The 18,715-nt window shown below is 37.3% G+C and overlaps 2 protein-coding genes and 1 long non-coding RNA gene across 4 annotated transcripts; 2 read left to right on the forward strand and 1 right to left on the reverse strand.

The window, feature by feature from the left end:
• Positions 1-1,114: 1,114 nt before the first annotated feature.
• Positions 1,115-9,794, forward strand: pes1 (pescadillo ribosomal biogenesis factor 1). Its single transcript, XM_023958492.1, has 15 exons — positions 1,115-1,311; positions 1,509-1,588; positions 2,492-2,645; positions 3,124-3,233; positions 3,363-3,534; positions 3,616-3,705; positions 4,226-4,342; positions 4,415-4,492; positions 5,466-5,555; positions 6,342-6,472; positions 7,108-7,233; positions 8,436-8,620; positions 8,775-8,932; positions 9,048-9,215; positions 9,469-9,794. Exons 1-15 carry the CDS (start codon positions 1,288-1,290, stop codon positions 9,541-9,543), a joined length of 1,758 nt encoding a protein of 585 aa, XP_023814260.1. The 5' UTR covers positions 1,115-1,287; the 3' UTR covers positions 9,544-9,794.
• Positions 9,795-10,080: 286 nt separating this feature from the next.
• On the reverse strand, positions 10,081-13,755 carry LOC110015620. The gene is made up of 2 exons (XR_002290844.1): positions 13,643-13,755; positions 10,081-10,905 (listed from the first exon to the last, which is right to left on the reverse strand). It is a non-coding gene; the product is annotated as an uncharacterized LOC110015620 (long non-coding RNA).
• gal3st1 (galactose-3-O-sulfotransferase 1) lies at positions 10,861-16,244 on the forward strand. Of its 2 annotated transcripts, XM_011479196.3 has the most exons (4): positions 10,862-11,112; positions 11,518-11,643; positions 13,189-13,339; positions 13,706-16,244. In XM_011479196.3, the coding sequence occupies exons 3-4, from the start codon at positions 13,212-13,214 to the stop codon at positions 14,847-14,849; spliced, it is 1,272 nt and encodes a 423-aa protein (XP_011477498.1). In that variant the 5' UTR covers positions 10,862-11,112; positions 11,518-11,643; positions 13,189-13,211; the 3' UTR covers positions 14,850-16,244. The 2 variants fall into 2 exon arrangements, with proteins under 2 accessions (XP_004072455.1, XP_011477498.1); XM_004072407.4 differs by lacking the exon at positions 11,518-11,643 and having other exon boundaries at positions 10,861-11,112.
• The last annotated feature ends 2,471 nt before the right edge of the window (positions 16,245-18,715 follow it).

The following is an 18,715-nucleotide window of genomic DNA, read 5'->3' on the forward strand; positions in this document are numbered from 1 at the left end:
GAAAATATGTCATATTCTAGGTTCTTCATAGTAGCCACCTTTTGATTTGATAACTACTTTGCACACTCTTGGTATTCTCTTGATGAGCGTCAAAAGGTAGTTTACCTGAAATGTTTTTCACTTCACAGGTGTGCCCTGTCAGGTTTAAAAAGTGTGATTTCTTGCCTTATAAATGGGGTTGGGACCATCAGTTGTGTTGTGCAGAAGTCAGGTGGATACACAGCTGTTCGTCCCACTGAATAGACTGAATTTGTTTTAGTGCTAGAAAAAAGCAGCTAAGTACAGAAAAATGAGTGGCCATCATTACTTTAAGAAATGAAGGTCAGTCAGTCCGAAAAATTGGGAAAACTTTGAAAGTGTCCCCAAGTGCAGTCAGAAAAACCATCAAGTGCTACAAAGAAACTGGCTTACATGTGGAGCGCCCCAGGAAAGGAAGACCATGAGTCACCTCTGCTGTAGAGGATGAGTTCATCCGAGTCACCAGCCTCAGAAATGGCAGGTTAACAGCAGCTCAGATTAGAGAGCAGGTCAATGGCACACAGAGTTCTAGCAGCAGACACATCTCTACAACAACTGTTAAGAGGAGACTTTGTGAATCAGGTCTTCATGGTAGAATATCTGCTAGGAAACCACTGCTAAAGAAAGGCAACAAGCAGAAGAAACTTGTTTAGGCTTAAGAACACAAGGAACGGACATTAGACCAGTGGAAATGTGTGCTTTGGTCTGATGAGTCCAAATTTGAGATTTTTGGTTCTACATGCCTGCTCCCACTGTAAAGCATGGAGGAGGAGGTGTGATGGTGTGGGATGCTTTGCTTGTGACAATGTTGGGGATCAAGAAAGAAAAAGGGCCAACATGTCTGTCTGTCTGTCTGTCTGTCTGTCTGTCTGTCTGTCTGTCTGTCTGTATCTATATCTATATCTATATATATATATAGATATAGATATATATAACAACCTGTAGGATAATATTGTTTTATGCAGCAGTCCACCATTTAACTAAACAGTGCATTCAAACATTGTTATTAATGTTATTTTTTTGTTATTGCTTTTTTTAGTAGCTCGCTCATCTACCGCAGCTTAATAAGACTATTGCGAGCAGGCAGATGAGCGGTCGACTGTGGGTCCTCGTGTCCGCTAAACCCAATCTGATTCTCTTGCGCATGTCAAACAACACGTGCATTTACAGCAAAACATGGTGGTCGTGTTCAGATTTTAACTACCTGACAACATATTTAGTTAAAAACGGTTTGTTTGGCTTTATTTCAGATAAACTAATTTCTTAAGTATGGGCGGCACTCAAAAGAAAAAGGTAAATGCTGGCGTTTTGTTTGAACTCAGTAACAGTTTCCATGCTACGTACGTAGCTAGCTAAACTAGCTTAAGTTTGTTCTAAGTGGTTCATTATGTTGGGCAAACGTTTACACGTGAATGTGAACAGTCAAAATTACATTTAATGCAGTTTACGGAAATTGTTACTGGAAATTTTTAAAACCGTTTTCTTTGCAGTTTGAGAGGGGCTCTGCCACCAACTACATTACACGAAATAGAGCTCGGAAGAAGCTACAGTTGAGCCTACCAGACTTCAGGTACCACACAGCTCAAGTTTTTTTCTTTTTCTTTTTTTTGTAAATAATACCTTTTTTTTTTTTTTTTTTTTTACCACTGATTTGGATGTTTTTTTTAACACGAGGTATTTGTTAAATTATTTTTGAACTGCAACTGAACTGGAGTGTGTGATTTTATGGTTTAATTTTCAGAGATTGTTATTAATGTACCAGCCCCTTTGTGTCTGCACATAACTTTGTGGTTAAGCATAGTTATAATAAAGGTTAACCTATTTGGAGCAGTTTCTTAAAGTATACACTACAGTGTAAAAAAAAAAGAACATGAAAACGTTGCAAATCATAAATGTTGGCAAACATTTATTTACTGTCCTTAAACATTTAACAGTTTGACATTCAGTAAATATAAATACTTGACATTACTTGCTACATTATTCAAACATGTAGTTGTAGAGTTGGATAAGTTAATTCTACCTTAACAGTCCTGGTACATCACCTGTCTGTCCTGGGAGAGGATCCCTTCTTCATCATGTGGACACAGCGGAGACTGTTTCCCCCGGAATCTGTTATTTATTTATCTATTTTTAATAACGTTTTGCTTACCGAGAAGTAGGGTCTAAGGGCAGGGGTGCCCAGTTTAGCTTAGTCTGTTTAGTTAAGTTTAGCAATGACCTACTGTATTTAATGACTGATTTAATGTTAGCCCAATAAGACAACTATTATTGTATTATTGGGCTATACAAAAAACATGCGACCAACAACAACCTTTAGCCTTTAATGCAATTAAAATATGTGCGGGCAGTGCAGCAATGTGCGTCTCGTATTGTGTGTGGCCAACATGATTTTCCATCAGATTTAGTCAGACTGCGATACACACTCATGTCATTTTTTTGTATCTCTGATGACTTGCTTTACTTTTTGTTTTAGACGACTCTGCATTCTTAAAGGCATCTATCCTCATGAGCCGAAGCACAAGAAGAAGGTCAACAAGGGCTCCACTGCCCCCAGGACCTTTTATCTGCTTAAAGATATTCGTTTTCTGCTGCATGAGCCCATAGTTGCCAAGTTCAGAGAATACAAGGTATTTCAAAATGTGTAAATGTTTTTTATTATTTTTTTATTACTTACATGCATAGAGAGAGCACAGTGTCGATTCCCTTTCTCTTCAAAGTGTGAATTAAAGAGCTTGTTGATACAAAAATACATTGCAGAAAATTTGTTAAAATAGAAATGATCACCAAAAAGTGACTAAGTTTGAAATGCATAACTTGTAGTTGATCTTTAATATGTAAAAAACTTTTTGTTTTTGCATTTTTTGCATTACCTGCAATGAAAAGTGAGGATTTAAGAGATCCATTCCTTCTCTGCAGTATAGACTTAAGTGTGCATACTTAATGTGCATGCTCACACATGGATTTGGATTTAAGGACTGGAAAATGTAAACAATATAAGGTTTTAATATATTATCAAACAACTTTATTTATTTTGGTAATAATCTTTTTGGATACTATACAGTCGAAGTGTAAGTTAGCCTAAAAATTTGTTCTTTGTTTTAATAGATATTTGTACGGAAACTGAGAAAGGCTTATGGAAAAACGGAGTGGTCTGCAGTTGAAAGACTGAAAGAAAACAAGCCAACCTATAAATTGGACCACATCATTAAAGAGAGGTGAGACTGACTTAAAAAGTGGGGCATAAGTAGATTTTTCTGTTAAATGAACCCATTGTTCTGTGTTTTTCTAGTTTTTAAATGTAAGACAGATAAACCTACCTCTAAGTCAATTGCTTTCTGTTGTAGATACCCCTCCTTCATCGATGCCCTCCGTGATATCGACGACGCCCTTTGCATGTGCTTCCTCTTCTCCACATTTGCCAGAACGGGAAAATGTCACGTCCAAACAATCCAGCTCTGCAGACGCCTCACTGTGGAGTGGATGAACTATGTGATTGCATCACGCTCTCTCAGAAAGGTGCAGCTTTACTGAACTCTTTCACAGAAAAAAATTACAGTTCTGTGTTTTCTGACATACAACCCACTCTGTTCCCGTTAGGTTTTCGTCTCCATCAAGGGAATGTACTATCAGGCTGAGGTGATGGGACAGCTCATCACATGGCTGGTGCCCTATCAGTTCTCCCATGATGTAAGTCAAATTGATGAAATGAGGTTCATAAGGAATATACCAATAAGCAGTGACAGCAAAATCAACAATGTTCTAACTAAACACAGAAAGTCCCCAGTTAATTAGTAAAGCTGTTTACATAGTTTCCAAAGTCTGACATCATCTTTTTATATTTACTTTTAAATACCATCTAAGTCATTTAGGAACCAAAACATTTTAATTAAAGGTGATTAATTTCCAGTTGAGGTGCAGACGCCGAGACTCCTTTATGTTGACTTGCTTCAGTGCCTTTTCATTGTTTTCCAAATACTGATGTCCTCAGAAGAAATAATTCTTCTTTACAAATAGACAATTTAACAGCTAAAAGAGGGAGGAAAGCTACATAAACGTTCATGTGATTTTTGATCATTTTTATAAAGTGTAATTTTAAACTATTTTTTTGAATTATTACTCAAATTATATGTTGAAATGTTTCACTTTGACACAGTTATTTGGTGAGTAGACCTTTTATTTTTCTAAAATAATATTTTTGCTGTTTTAGCACCCAACAGATGTTGACTACAGAGTCATGGCAACTTTCACAGAGTTGTACACAACCCTGCTGGGGTTTGTGAACTTCAGGCTCTACCATTCCCTCAACCTGGTCTACCCTCCAAAGGTATTTTGAACTGGAGACGATTTTAAGACATACGTATGAGCTCCACTTTGAACCTACTCTGTTTTCACACAGCTGGACATTAAAGCAGAGTCGGAGCTCAAGGGAGAGAATGAAGATGAATATGCTATGGACTCAGAGAGCTACCCCGAGGTTAGTTTTTATTTATTTGTTTCCCACAGTGAACAGCCTAAAATGCCTGTTTTTATTTACGGCCTTTTGTTTTAGTATTTATTTTCTCTTTGACTTTTATTGTGGCCCTAAAATCACATTAACACATTTAGCAAAAAAACTTGTGAAAGATCACAATGACAATTAAAAAAGACAAAACTATTAAAAAACATAAATGAATAAGATTACATTTTAGTAATTGAAGCAATATTCCAGAAGCCAAAACCAAAACACAATACCAGAAAAAGGAAACAAAATAAAAATGAAACGTTTCAGAAATTAAAATTAATGTCCAGAAACAAAAGGAGAAACCAGGAAAGGTCGGTATTGTGGGTCCTAACTGATTGAATGATGACGTTTGATCACCTTTTCAACGAAAAGTTATTTGGCATTGTAGACAGAAGATATTTGATTAAACTTCTGGCCTCAGTTACTGCAAAGGGTTGACTGCTCATTCTACTCTCAACCACAGTTTGGGCAACACATTCTTCTGCTTTCCCTCTTCTTCAAAACTCAAACATCTTCATCCAGTCAGTGATACCCACCTTTCTTGGTCTCTTATTATTTAATGTTTAAACATTTCATTTTAATTCTGGCAATTCCTTTTGTTTTCCAAAAATGTTTTTTTTTTATGGTTTGGTTTCTAAAATGTAAAATATATATATATATAGATATATAGATATTTTTTTATCATTATCATCTTTTTGTTGTTGTTTTGATCTTAAATATGTTTTTGCATTGAATGATTTTTACTTCAGGTCCACCATAGACTTTTCCTTTATTTACATAAAAGCAGGATCAAACAGGATTTAGGCATCATGGTGCTAAAATGGATGGTATTTTATTAAACTAAAACTTTAGTCTGAGTTTTTTTCCCTCTTTTTCTAATACTGTATAAACATAAATAAAAATGAAGTAGATGACAGGGGGAAAACGTGATGTTTTATCTGTGCAGAAACTTGCAGCTCTCAGTGCCAGCCTGGCCCGGGTTGTTTCTACAGCAGAGGAAGAAGATGCTCAGCTCGATGCGTTTCCTACGGAGGAGGCAAGACATGTTTGGAATTTTTACATTTGTTTTTATTATACTTGATACAAATGTTTATTTTGTGGAAAAACTCCAAAACAACACCAAATAAATTCATAGGACATTCATTACTCTCTCAGGACAATTGGGCTAAAAAATTAGAATGTAACCAGGGATTTACAGCTTTATGTTTGTTTGCCATTGGTGCTTTGGTTCTCACCTGAGAAGCTTGTTTTGCTTTGCCAGTTTAAAATGGTCATCTAGGAATCGCGTAACACCATAGGGACTTCATATGGCTCTTTAAAAAAACAAACAAACATTTTTTGAGAGCCATAAAAGTCATTAGTGCAGTTTAAAGAGCCAAGTCTAAACTAACGTTTGGTCTTTTCAAAGACACTCATCTGCCTCTGAACACCACACTGATGATGGTACAATGCAAAGTTCTGTCAAATGTGACAAAAAGAGGATTAATTACCTAAACATTTTACTTTTGAATTTTTTTTTTTAATACTAGTTTGTGTCATGAACATGCATAATGAATATTTATGAATTTCACTCTTTTAAAGCAATGTTTATTTCTTAAAATAAAATAAAGAATTGTCATTTATAATTAATATAGAAAAATGACTTATTTTAGGGTTAAGGGTCAGCATTTTCGGTGCATAATGGAAAGCCTTAAGTTTAGCCTGCATCATCAAGAAGTGAATTAGGATACATGCAATTAATCTTTATCGCTCCATTTATAAAGGCAAAATTAAAACTCATCAGTATTTGAAACTTTTTTTTATTGTTATTTTTCTTCTCCAGGAGGATTTGGAGAAAGTCGAAGCTCGAGAAAAGGAGCAAATGCAGCTGGAAACCCAAAAAAAGATTTTTGAGGGACTCAAGTTTTTCCTGAACAGGGAAGTTCCCAGAGAGTCACTGGCTTTTGTCATCAGGTAAACACACTTTTGGGAAATTAAAGCTCCATTCTGATGAAAATTGTGTTTTGGTGTTTTTATGGAGTACATGTATAGAGGAAAATTATGCCCGGAATTGCATTTCTGAGTATTTCTTTATTCAAATTGCTGTGAAACAGGAGCAGACAAAAAAATGCCATTTGATAAACCTTGTAGGTGTTACAATCAGCGGCTCACAAGCTTCCTGTTCCGCTCCATTCTGATGCACCTCAACTGAGCTGATATCTGGCTCAAAACTGTACGTCTGGATATCTCCGATATTGCTCGCCGTTTTTGTTGCACCGGTAATATTAGGTGGGGGGGGGGGGGGGGGCTGTTAGCTAGCAGGAGAACACATAAGCAGAGAGCTCAGTTATGGGTGACGGGAAATGGGGGAAGGTTGCTCTCGGAAAACAGTCAAGAGGTGAATTTCTAATGAACTCCTGCCGCTCCGCAGGAAATATGACCCAGAAAACGGAGCAGGTTTTACTGATTTTAGCTAAAAATGGCATAATCATAATTACAAGACCAGTGGGAAGGAACGCTTAATAATAAATCCAAAGATGATCGGAGTGTGACCTTAATCATAAAGTAATGGTCACAATAAATCCAATAGCTTTGCTTCTGCCTTTCAGGTGTTTTGGTGGAGAGGTGTCCTGGGACAGGTCTGTCTGCATTGGGAGCACGTATGATGCCACAGACGAGACGATCACACATCAAATTGTGGACAGACCTAATGTGGACAAAAGCTACATCAACAGGTGAAGAAAACGATTTTTGATGACATTTCTGATCAGATGCAGTTTAAAAACTAGAAGGAGCTGCATTTCCAGAAGAAAATGCAGGGTTGAATGCTATATTTCTGAATGAAAACTTAAAGGGTCATAATTGGCAAAAATAAATAAAAATTGAAGTGGACCATAAAGGGAAAACAGCACAATAACAGAGTATATTTTTGTGAAAAATGCTAGCGCTGGGTATCGAACCAGCAAGCCCCTGCACCAAGGATTCCCCGTGTATTTCAATGGAGGCAAAAATCCAGGAATATCTTGAAATTTTCAAGGATTTGAAGGACCAATAGTCAAAGCTGGAAAAAGCTGAACATTTTAATAGTTGAATGGTTAAAATAGCTGAAAAATTGTGGGAGTTTAGCGCCAAAAAATGGTGGAGAATACTATAATAAAGAAAGAGAAACAGGAAAACAATGCTTTATAGCATTCAACCAAGTTACGTTCTTTACATACATGTAAAAACTGACTGGAGAAGCCCCACAGGCTGCAATCAAAACCAGCAGCTAACAGAGTCACAGTACTAAAGCAGCTCATTCAAGAAAGGCAGAGAGTCCACCCATCTTTGGTTTTAATCTGACATAATTATTTTTCATTGACAGTTGTTCCAAGATTTCACATGAAGCCAAAACAGAGCAGTGTCTTCATATTAGGAACTTTAGTATCTGCAATATTTGTATATCTTCACAGCAGGTTGACCGTTGAAATGCATAAATGAAAAAAGATGGCCAGCCACTTCTGCTTTTGGTTTATGTATTTTCCAAACCCAAAGCAATTCTTCCAGCACTAACCAACAAAGAAAAAAAAATTAATTTAAGTTCTCCATCCAGCATGTTCAAGTAGCTAAAACTTACCCCCTGCAGCATCATTCAAATGACCAATTCAAAGCCAAGTATTTGATCTATGTCGCTGCAAGAACAGCTGTTGCGGTTTTTACATACAAAATTGTCACAGAAAAAAAGTCCCTGAGTTCCAAACTTGAAATAAAATGTTGAATCCAGGTTGTCTTGGTTGTGTTTTTCCTACATAACTTCACTAACACCTTCATGTTTAGAATATGCCATTCTTAAAATATGTAATGACTAAACAGGTAGAAATGTTTACTAAAAGGCCCTTATCAATCATTTCATGTGTTGCAAACATCATAAAAGTCTTCTTTGATTTCCTTGTTTCAGGTACTACATCCAGCCCCAGTGGGTGTATGATTGTGTTAACGCCAAGGTGCTGTTGCCCGTGGAGGATTATTTTCTTGGGGTGACCCTGCCCCCTCACCTGTCTCCATTTGTGGAGGAGAAAGACGGGGATTATGTGCCCCCAGAAAAACTGAAGATAATGGCTTTACAGCGAGGAGAGAAACCTGGTGCGGATCTACCCGTTAACTGACAACTTGATTATTTTCTGAAAGCATTTCTGTTATCAGTGTCACCGCAAATGTCATGGAAAAGTGATGAACTTTTGTGGTCTTAGAACGCTTGTTCTCACCTTTTTTTTCTAAATACCATTTGGTGTCCTAGCACAAGAACAGGATGATGATGATGATGATGATGATGATGAAGAAGAGGAGAATGATGAGGATGATGATGAAGAGGATGAGGAGCAAAATGAGGATGACGAAGATGAAGCAGAGGAGAAAAATCTTAAGGAGATGGAAAAACAAAAATCCCAGGGAAAGGTGAGTCATTTCTGTTCTTTTGTGGCATTTGTCATGCTTTCTTTTTCTTAAAATATATTTATATTTTATATTTATTATTTTTTTACCTCTCTATACCTTGTTGCTTTTGTTTAAGTCTCTGCAAGTAAAAGTGACACCTGGAAAAATGAAGATGGAAAATCCGGTGCGCTTGGAGCAGGAGGAGAAGGCAGAGGAGAAGCGTCTCGCCATCATGATGATGAAGAAAAAAGAAAAGTACCTTTACGACAAGATCATGTTTGGAAAGAAGCGGAAAATAAGAGAGGTGCATTTCATTTTTTTTTATTTAAACAAGTGTCCAGTTCTCAGAAAAGATAACATTTCTACATATTTCTCTCTGTTTACTCGGGTATCAGTTCTTTTTTTTTTTATCTAAAGATAACCAGCATTGTTCAGCTTCTCTGTAAAGAGCAAACAGTCCCAGCGATGCCCCCCCCCCCCCCCCCCTGAGTTTACATAGCTAGAATGGGCACGGTTGACATTTTTGTTTATTACTTACATCTAATCTCTTCCAACAGGCGAACAAACTCGCAGCGAAGAGAAAAGCCTTTGACGACACCGAGAAAGCAAAGAAGAAAAAGACCAAAAATTGACTCATCCTGTCCATTGTTCTTTTCCCCATCAGCCAGATTTTGTGTATAAAAACTGCATGTGATGAAAGCTGTTGTTTTTAAAGCTACACATTTTGGACTAACTGACCTGCAGAAAGTCACATGATTCTAAAGTAAATAAACAAACTTCCTCATTTCTTATGAACATTCATATTTTGTAAACGTTTTGACTCCTTTCAGTTCAAGTTCTCTATCATTTGGTACTTTAAGTAAAACAATCTGTTGTACATTTATTTGAGCAAATGTTGGATGTTTTTTTCATCGGTGGTGTTTGGAGGGCCTCACTGCTGCAGCTGTGCAGAAAATCTAAATCCAGGCTTTGGCCTGGGTCTTTGCAGTGGGCAGATGCTCAGGTCACTCTCCTGCTGCTGACGCCGGCATGGATGCTCTGGTTGGTTTTGCGTTTATGCGGGGGCATGGATGACGAATGAAAATATTCCCTCTGCCCTCGGTTTAGTTCCACGGTCATGCCCTGCACCCTCCTTGGTCACTGTGTGATACTTGGGGCTTCTCTTTGACTTTTTTTTTTTTAACACCCAGACCTCCATTGCTTGTGTGCCCACCCCTTTGGGTCTCAGCCTGGCACGTGTTGCTTGTAGGCAGAGGCATAACAAAGGGAGCAGTGTTGTGCCTCAGCAAGTTGAGCATTTGGAAAATGCAACAGAGTGATTTATTTCTGTGAATCGGGGCTTCAGAATAAATGGAGATGAACTGCCCTGTACTGCATGGTGCATTGGTGGTTTCATATGGTTACATCCTGTTTTGCAGAGACTGGTAGTGAAAAATCTGCAGTCTCGTGTAATAATTCCTTATCAACACAGCTTTTCCTCAATCAGATCAACTTCTCTTTAAAATTTTATTGCTTCCAATATAACACAGAAAAAGCTTCACTGTAAATGGGTAAGTTAATAAAAGATGCTAATCCAGGCTGTGTTCGAGTCATTTTCTATTGTGTGCAAAGGATTAAATGTGCGTGGTATACCTTACTCCTGCCACATGTGTAGATACAGCTTACTAAGCTCTCAGACAATAAACAGGGCAGTCTTGATCAGTTGAAACAACAAGAGCCTTTGTGCTCTGGGTGGCTGCATTTGTTCTTTTATGCGGTTTTCTGCCCTCCTCTCAGCTTGCAGTTCAAACTTCAGTGTCCACGCTCAATAGTCTTCTTGTTTGTGACCACAGATAGATACTGTGCAGCCTCTCTCCTCCCTCCCTCATTCACCACCACCACCTCCCAGCCCTTGCGTCACAGGTGGCTAGATGAGCCTCCCTGCCTCCAACGTTCAGCAGGATCACTTTGGGAAGAGGAGGCTGAGAGGAGAGGCAGCAAGAGGGCATCAAGGGCTGAAAAAAAGGAAGAGAAGACAAGCCATAAGATGGAGATCTCCAGTCTGGACATATGAACATAGAGAGCAGCTTTAAGTTGGGGTTAGAACATAATGTGTGTATTGAGAGCACCTGTAAAGGAGGGAATTATTTTTTACACGAAGCAGGATGGTCAATACGGAAAGAAAGGCGTCTACTAGTTTATCAACGGATTTATGAGTGAGGGTAAGTAAAGATGAACAAACTCAGTTATTTTTATGTTTATCCTCATGAATCATATGCCATTAAATGAATATTTCCCCTTCTATGTTCTATGATTTTTTTTATGTCATCTTTCCCCCCAAAACTCATGATCAGTGTAGTTTCTCACAATAGTAGAGTCAGCCTTTTTTTCCTTTTTTGGCTTTTCAGCAATGTAAAAGTTTTAACAATGGCCCAATTTGAATGTTCCTAACCGAGCAATAATGTTTAGAATTTCCAAGATAAAAGTATTTTTTTCTTAAAGAACTGGGAAAAACTGGCAAAATGCTGCTAATACCAAGGTTATTGATTTAACTGTGTTTTATTTTCTCATTTTTTATATGAGGCACAGCCAGAACAAATATTTGATCTATTTTTTGTCATTTTCAGGCCATCTGTTTTACCTGAGCTAATGTTTCTCTTGAACACCATGGTTGGTCCTGAGTGCAGAGAGAAAACTCCCATGCCTCCAAACTTGACCGTTCGAGTGGCTGATAACAAAGAGAGCTCTCATAGGTGTGTTTGGACAACGCTGTTTGGACAAAGGTCTTACAACAAGATTTAATTATTAATGGCAGATTGATAGGCACTATAAAAATATACTAAAATAAGTACCTACTATCTGGTCTGTTAGAAAATTTCAATTCAAAATGCTGAAAGGAACTGTGTGAGTTAAAAATTTAGATCCCAGTCTTTCAAACCCCAAAATGCCAGGTTCTGGACTGCATCTATTCAACTCAGTACAACAGCATCTCAGTGGCTTCTCTCTGCTTTGTTTTTCCCCCTCTTTTCTAAAATCAGGTACTTCTAACATTTCCTTTTTAGTTTATTGCATTTTTTCTCCTTTTTATCAGCCCTCTGCAGGTGAAGGTGGTATTTTTCTCTCTTCCCCATTTAATGTGTTTTAAATTTAAATGTTATGCAATTGCACACAAAAACTCTAAAATACTACTTTAACTTTATATGGTCTTAGCCAAATATTACATTTTACTTAATGTCTATTTATATTTTTCTTCTGATTTACCAGACCATGTTTTACCATTGAATTAGTTGTACTTTTTGTATTTATACTGTTTTACATATAACAAGTCAGTGTTTGAAATACTTTATATAACTTTTATAACTTCTTGTAAAACTGAACAATAAAGTATATGACTCATCAAAATTGCAAAAGCAATTTGATTAAAAAAATGGATGAAAAGAACTGAACTTTTTTAACAAGTATAAAATATTTGCAATTTTCATCCAATGGTGGCTATTTTGTTACATGTGGTGTCGAGTTCGCAAGAGGTTTGTCTCCCCGCGGTCTGCTGTATCACTTTCCATGCAGCTGCATAATGCATGCTTTAGAGCAGCTGAGAAAAATCATCGTTGTCATTTTCGAGGCTCCAGTCTATCATTTTGGTGCTCACCGTACAATCTGGACTATCCCTGTGTTTATGAAGGGACCAAAATGAAATGAGCTCAGCTGTGAAATGGTCTTTCCTGCGGCCTCATTCTCCAGTGCTCTGTCAAATACTCTCTGTCAAATCCATGTCCTTTGTTGACCTACAATTAAAGATTTATCCAAAAAATAGCTTTAAATGATTAACTTTTTATTTGGAGTCTTCCCAGAAAAGGCTTTACCACTTGCAACATAACCATTTTATTCAACATTTTTTAAACGTGACAAATACTACTATTAAACTTAAAAAGCAAGAAAAACCTTTATAGTTGAAATACTAAATCCCCTTTTTTTAAAAGGGGTATTTTTTTTTCCAGTTTTCTTAGCGTATACATGTGTGTGTTCTCCAGATACCAGAGAACCAGCAGTGTGACATGAACCAATCCACTAATAAATAATTCAAAAAGGCTCTGGTTTTCTGAAGAGCCTTCCCTCTGAATAATAAGGTACACTCAAGAATTAGCTACAGTCCAGTGCGTTCCTTCCGCTTGGACAATACATGAGAAATGGCTGTGTGCTATGATGCCGACCGAAAAGCTTTTCTGTTTCTGATTTGGATCAGTAAAATATTGATGATATGTGATTATAAAATGCAGTAAAATATTTCTGTTTATAAGGTAATCATTGACTCTCCTGGACCATGACTGGCAAGCAAGGGAGGCAGTGGAGATCCATGGGCAAAGGCCTTGTGCTGGGTACACTCCTCACCAGCTTTATGATCCTGGTTTATTGTTTTTCCTCCCAGCAGATTCCTCTCGATTCACCTGAGTAAGGTTTTTGTTTGTGTTTATGGACCAAATAATGATTGTAACCTATTATTTGAAAAAAATGATAATATTGAAAATGATTTATTCTTCAGTATATCTGCGCTGGTTAGCTCTTCACACTCTGGCTTTTCTCTATTCTTTTTCTCTCAGTTTTGGGGTTTTTACTCAACAATTTTGATTTGCTTTGCAATTTTAATGCTAAAATTGACTTAAAAATCTGCAAAATGTTTCCATTTTTAACATTAAATAAATGTGTTTTTGGTTTTCTTTGGTTGTGTCAATAAACGAATTAACTTTAGCTCACCTTTGAGCGTAAACAGGGAGTAACAGAAATGCGTAAACATGTCCTTTTTTAATATTCTCCCAGGGTCCCAGTACCGCACTCCTGTGCCCACCGTCCATCCCACCTGAAACACACTACCAACAGTTCACAGAAAGTCAGTGGTCAGTCCTGTCTTCCTAAAATGGACATAATGTTCCTGAAGACTCACAAAACAGCCAGCAGCACCTTCCTCAACATACTTTTTCGCTTCGGAGAGAAACACAGACTCAAATTTGCTTTCCCAGACAGCAGGAATGACTTCTTTTATCCAAACTTATTTCAGCGCAAGCAGGTTAAAGATTACAGGCCTGGAATGTGTTTCAACATGATCTGTAATCACATGAGGTTCAACACACCTGAATTAGCAAAGCTGCTGCCCGCAGATACAACTTACATCACAATCCTGCGAGACCCAGCAGAGCTTTTTGAATCATCCTTTCACTATTTTGGCCGGTTGGTGCCTTTTACCTGGAAGATACAAGGAGAAGACAAGCTGACAGAGTTCCTTCTTGACCCCCAGAGCTATTTCGACGCGGAAAGCTACAACTCCCATTACCTCAAGAATCTGTTGTTTTTTGACTTTGGCCAGGACAACACTTTGGACCCGGGTGATCCACGGGTTGATGAAGGAATCAAGTCAATCTCTGATCGTTTTCACCTCGTCATGCTGGTGGAGTACTTCGAGGAATCACTGCTCCTGCTCAAAGACGCACTCTGCTGGGAGATGGATGACCTTCTCTTCTTTAAGCTCAACGTCCGCATGGGATCCACGGTGTCTAAACTCACTGCAGAGCTGAGAGCCAAAGCCCTTGAATGGAATGCCATTGACTGGAAGCTCTACCAGCATTTCAACCAAACATTTTGGAAGAAAGTAGATGCATATGGGCGACAGCGCATGGCCAATGATGTTGCGGAGCTCAAAAAAAGAAACAAGAGAATGGCATCCATATGCATTGAGGGGGGACATGCGGTAGAAGCAGGCAGCATCCAAGAGACAGACATGCAGCCCTGGCAGCCAATTGGATCGAACTCTATAATGGGGTACAACCTAAAGAAGAACGTGGACAAAGCACATTTGAAGCTTTGCCGCAAGATGTTGATGCCAGAGATTCAGTATTTATCAGAACTTGGGGTTAACCTGTGGATCACCAAGCTGTGGGGTTATGTGAGAGATATCATTAACTGGTAACAGAGCATGCAAGCGGGTGGGATTGCTGTAAATATCGTAATATTATATAATGTTAAACACTTCTATCACAACTCTAGCCTCCTGAAGTTAGAATATGTATAGTTTTACTTGTGTGTGTTACATATGAATGCAAGCTGTAAAGTCTGCCTAGTATTGATTCTTGCTCGTGGGCCAAAAAGTGAAAGGTTTCTACTGACGTTCTAACAGAGCAGCTGAGTAAGCTATGATGTTATCATTTCATTTAATAGGTTCCTCATAGGTTCCTGCAAGTAACTGTAACCACTGCCAGATCTGAAGGTTGTTCCAAGGTTTGAACATAACTTTATTACGATCGTAAACAGCGCAAATAATTAGAATCCCAGCTGATTCTGGATAAAGCAATAAAATAAGATATACAAATATTTAATGGGAGTATTACACCAAAAGTTTTTTTTAAAAACAGCAAAACTGACCAAATGTAGGAGCATGCATCAGTTATGAAAATATAAAAATCTTTTTTTAGTTAATGAAACAAGTCAAGCTAAAACCACAAGCCTATTCAAAAATACTATTAGATGATAAAACATTAATAATTACCAAGATTAATTATGCTTATTTCCCTGTTGAATATTTCAAAACTAAATAGTTTACATTATATCAATTATTTACAGAATTAATGCAAATATGAGAAAATATAGACAAATATGCAATCAAGCATAAAGCAATTTTCCCTTTTCTTTATTCTAGTCTTCCTCTTTGTTAGCTTTATGCAATAACAGCCTAACAGATATTTTTGTTGACTAAAACAATTGTGATGTCATTAATGTAACAAGCCAAAAGAAATGTATAAAAATTAAAAAATGTATATTTTTTTAAGTAAACTTTTGAGGTTTTGTATCAGCACTGGCTAGCAGTGTTAAACACCAACTTTAAGAATGTACATAGACCTGTTGCAAACTCGTACCTCAAAGAAATATGAGTTAACACATTTTTTTTAATAAATCGTTTATTTTAACTACCCAGTAGTGCTTTTACTAATCAATCGTGTATTGCAAATGTCTTTGTGTTAAAACACACATTTGAAAAGCTAAAAAGGACCTTCCTTTTTTCCTCTAGTTGCAACTGTTTTCATGTGTACACTTTGCAACAGAAATTGCACTAGATATTGCACATGAATGTAGATTACCGACATCCTTTGAACGTGATGAAAAATATTTCTCCCTGACATTGCAAACAGATTAAATCACCAGCTATTTGACTGGCAATCAATATGTTTGAACACTGCTCTGTTAAAACAAATGTGTGATAGACATAATAAAGTAACAGAAACAGTATTTATTTTGTTGAGTAGCGTGAAAATTCTGCAGATGTGAATTGTAATTTGCCATTATCAAAATTAAAAAAATTAAAAAACAAGAGGCTCTTTTTTCCAGAAACATAATAAACTGTAACTTCTGTATATAACATATATTAATATTTTTAAAATGTTTTTTCTTAATTATAAATATGAAGTAATTAAATTAGTAAAGTTAATGCTATATTTCCATTTTTTAGCACATGAAGACACAACACAAGGTTAGCTACAGTTTACACTTCTTGTACTACTAGATTGGTTGAACCGTCTAAAAACAGTTCTTATGAAATTATCGTGTGTTAAAATCACCAAATTTAACATTTTTCTTCTTCTTTGCCTTTCTTCTTTACAAGCCTTAAAAAAATGTCTAATTGGTAAACTACAAAGATTCTTTAACTTTGTATAAGATGTATAGGACGAAACTGTACAGATGTATTGATCCTTAAAGTTCTCTCTTTGAGGAGGATACCAAAATACTATAATCACTAATATATTAATAGAATTGTTTTTGTTAAAATGTGTTACATGATGACAAAAAGTCCGTAGATCTATTAGATCAGCATGTCCCCATCTTGATTAGCATATTATGGACATTTTACCAAAAATAAACTGCTACATTTTTAATTAAACAAAATTGGGTCATATGCATTTCCTCAAGTTCCATTTAAAAGTGCTGGAAATGTATGTATTAGAAGGTAGAGGTTACCTAGATTTGATTTTATCTTCAAATTCCTAATAAAAATGTGGTTTTCACATCATTTAATCATAGTCACCGGTATGTACATATTAGAAGCCAGCAGGCTTTTACTTAAGATGCTACCGTTTTCTGAGGAGGCAACATTTAATCCTTAAAAGTATTTATATGTGAGAAGCCAGCCTTTCCTGGCAAGAATTGTCTCCCTAATTATGAAAAGGATTAGGATTCAGTACCACAAAGTCGCTGAATGTGGAACCAATATGAGAAACTGGTGTTTATCATTTTGGTTTCTGCAAAATGTTCCTTGCCAGGTTTACACAGGAAAACTGGGGATATGTTGAGGCAGGGCATTCAGTATACAGGTATTTGCTTATAGTGGAGCCAGAGAATCTTCTGACAATGTGAATGTAGTGAAGGGTAAATGGTGTGAGTAAGAGGGATGCAAACTAGGGGAACAGATGAAAGCATATGATTTTCTGTGGTGGCCCCTAAAGGAAGCAGCCGAAAGTCAAAGTGCTTTACTATCTTCTGTAAACACCAAGTACTGTACAAAGTGCAGAAAAATTTTCACTTGTTTGGTAATGATAAACAGAAATGTTTAAATAAAAATTTCAGACAGAAAGCTTTAGACAAAGACGACTAAAGAAAGAATATTAAATGAAAAGCAATTAAGACAAAAGATAAGGACAAATGTTACTCTGATTCTTCTTAACTATAATTCACAGCATTATTACATTTATTAGACTGCTTCCTGTAGCAAAACAGTACAAAATGCAAACAAAAATAAATATTAAAATACAAATATGATTTAGAGCATGCATTTTCAAACAACTAAAGGTGCTTCTTATGCAGTTCCAGACATCTTGATTGTGAGCATTGCTGCTGTCTGAAAACTAGGCTAAAATTTGATTTTTTTTCCTACTCCAGGGGCCTGTTTCAGAAAGGAGGTTAAGTGTAAACTCTGAGTGCATTAACCCTGAAATCAGGGAAACCCTGGGTTTTCCGTTTCAGAATGGGAGGTTTGTTAAACCAGAGAAAGCAGAGTAAGTCAAACCCGTTGCTGAAAGAGAGGTAACTTTTACTCGGAGTCAGTATCCATGGTTACTTATGCTGTGAACCTAACCTGGTCGGGAGCAGGTTTTATTCTCCAAACTCAAAGTTTCTGCCGGTCCCCTCCCCTTTTTAAAGACGAAGCGGTATTTTTCGCTTTAACCTTCATTGCCCAAATGTCCGTCACACAGAGACGGTCTAAGTGACAAGAATGGCTTGTCCTTTTTTGGAGGACCCAATAGACGAGGAGGCTGCATTAATTCGTAGAGAATTATATTTACGTCGTACGAGGATTTTGAGAAGACTCGATTTTTTTTTCACTTTTAGCTGCTGCCATGTTCTTTTAATTCCTGCAGGATTGCATCTACGTGAAAATGAAATCAGGGACATTGAATTAGATTAATGTAACAATTACTTTTTGGAAACACAATTTGCTAGCACTGCTTACTTTCTTAATCCCGTATAAACCTATACCACTTGATCAATACAAGGGTAGTGTTGCAGTGTGTGTGTGCTGAGCGGGGTGCGATCCACGAGAGACAAGGGGAGGGGCGATTGCAGGTGCAGATGGGGGGGGGGGGGGTGAGCAAGGAGGGGAGGTGTGTGCGTGGAATATATTGTGTGTTCGGAGGACGGAGCACTTAGTTAAATAAAGAGAAGGTGTCATTCCCACAATAACTGTTTTGGAGTCATTCTTAATCCGCTCTGGAGGTTGAGGGTTTCGAACGGGAAGTGAACTCCGAAGGAGAATTCCCTTCGGCCCTGAAGGAAATCTCCCCTGCGCTT

This window comes from Oryzias latipes, chromosome 9 (assembly GCF_002234675.1).
Source record: "Oryzias latipes chromosome 9, ASM223467v1".
Taxonomy (NCBI): domain Eukaryota; kingdom Metazoa; phylum Chordata; class Actinopteri; order Beloniformes; family Adrianichthyidae; genus Oryzias; species Oryzias latipes.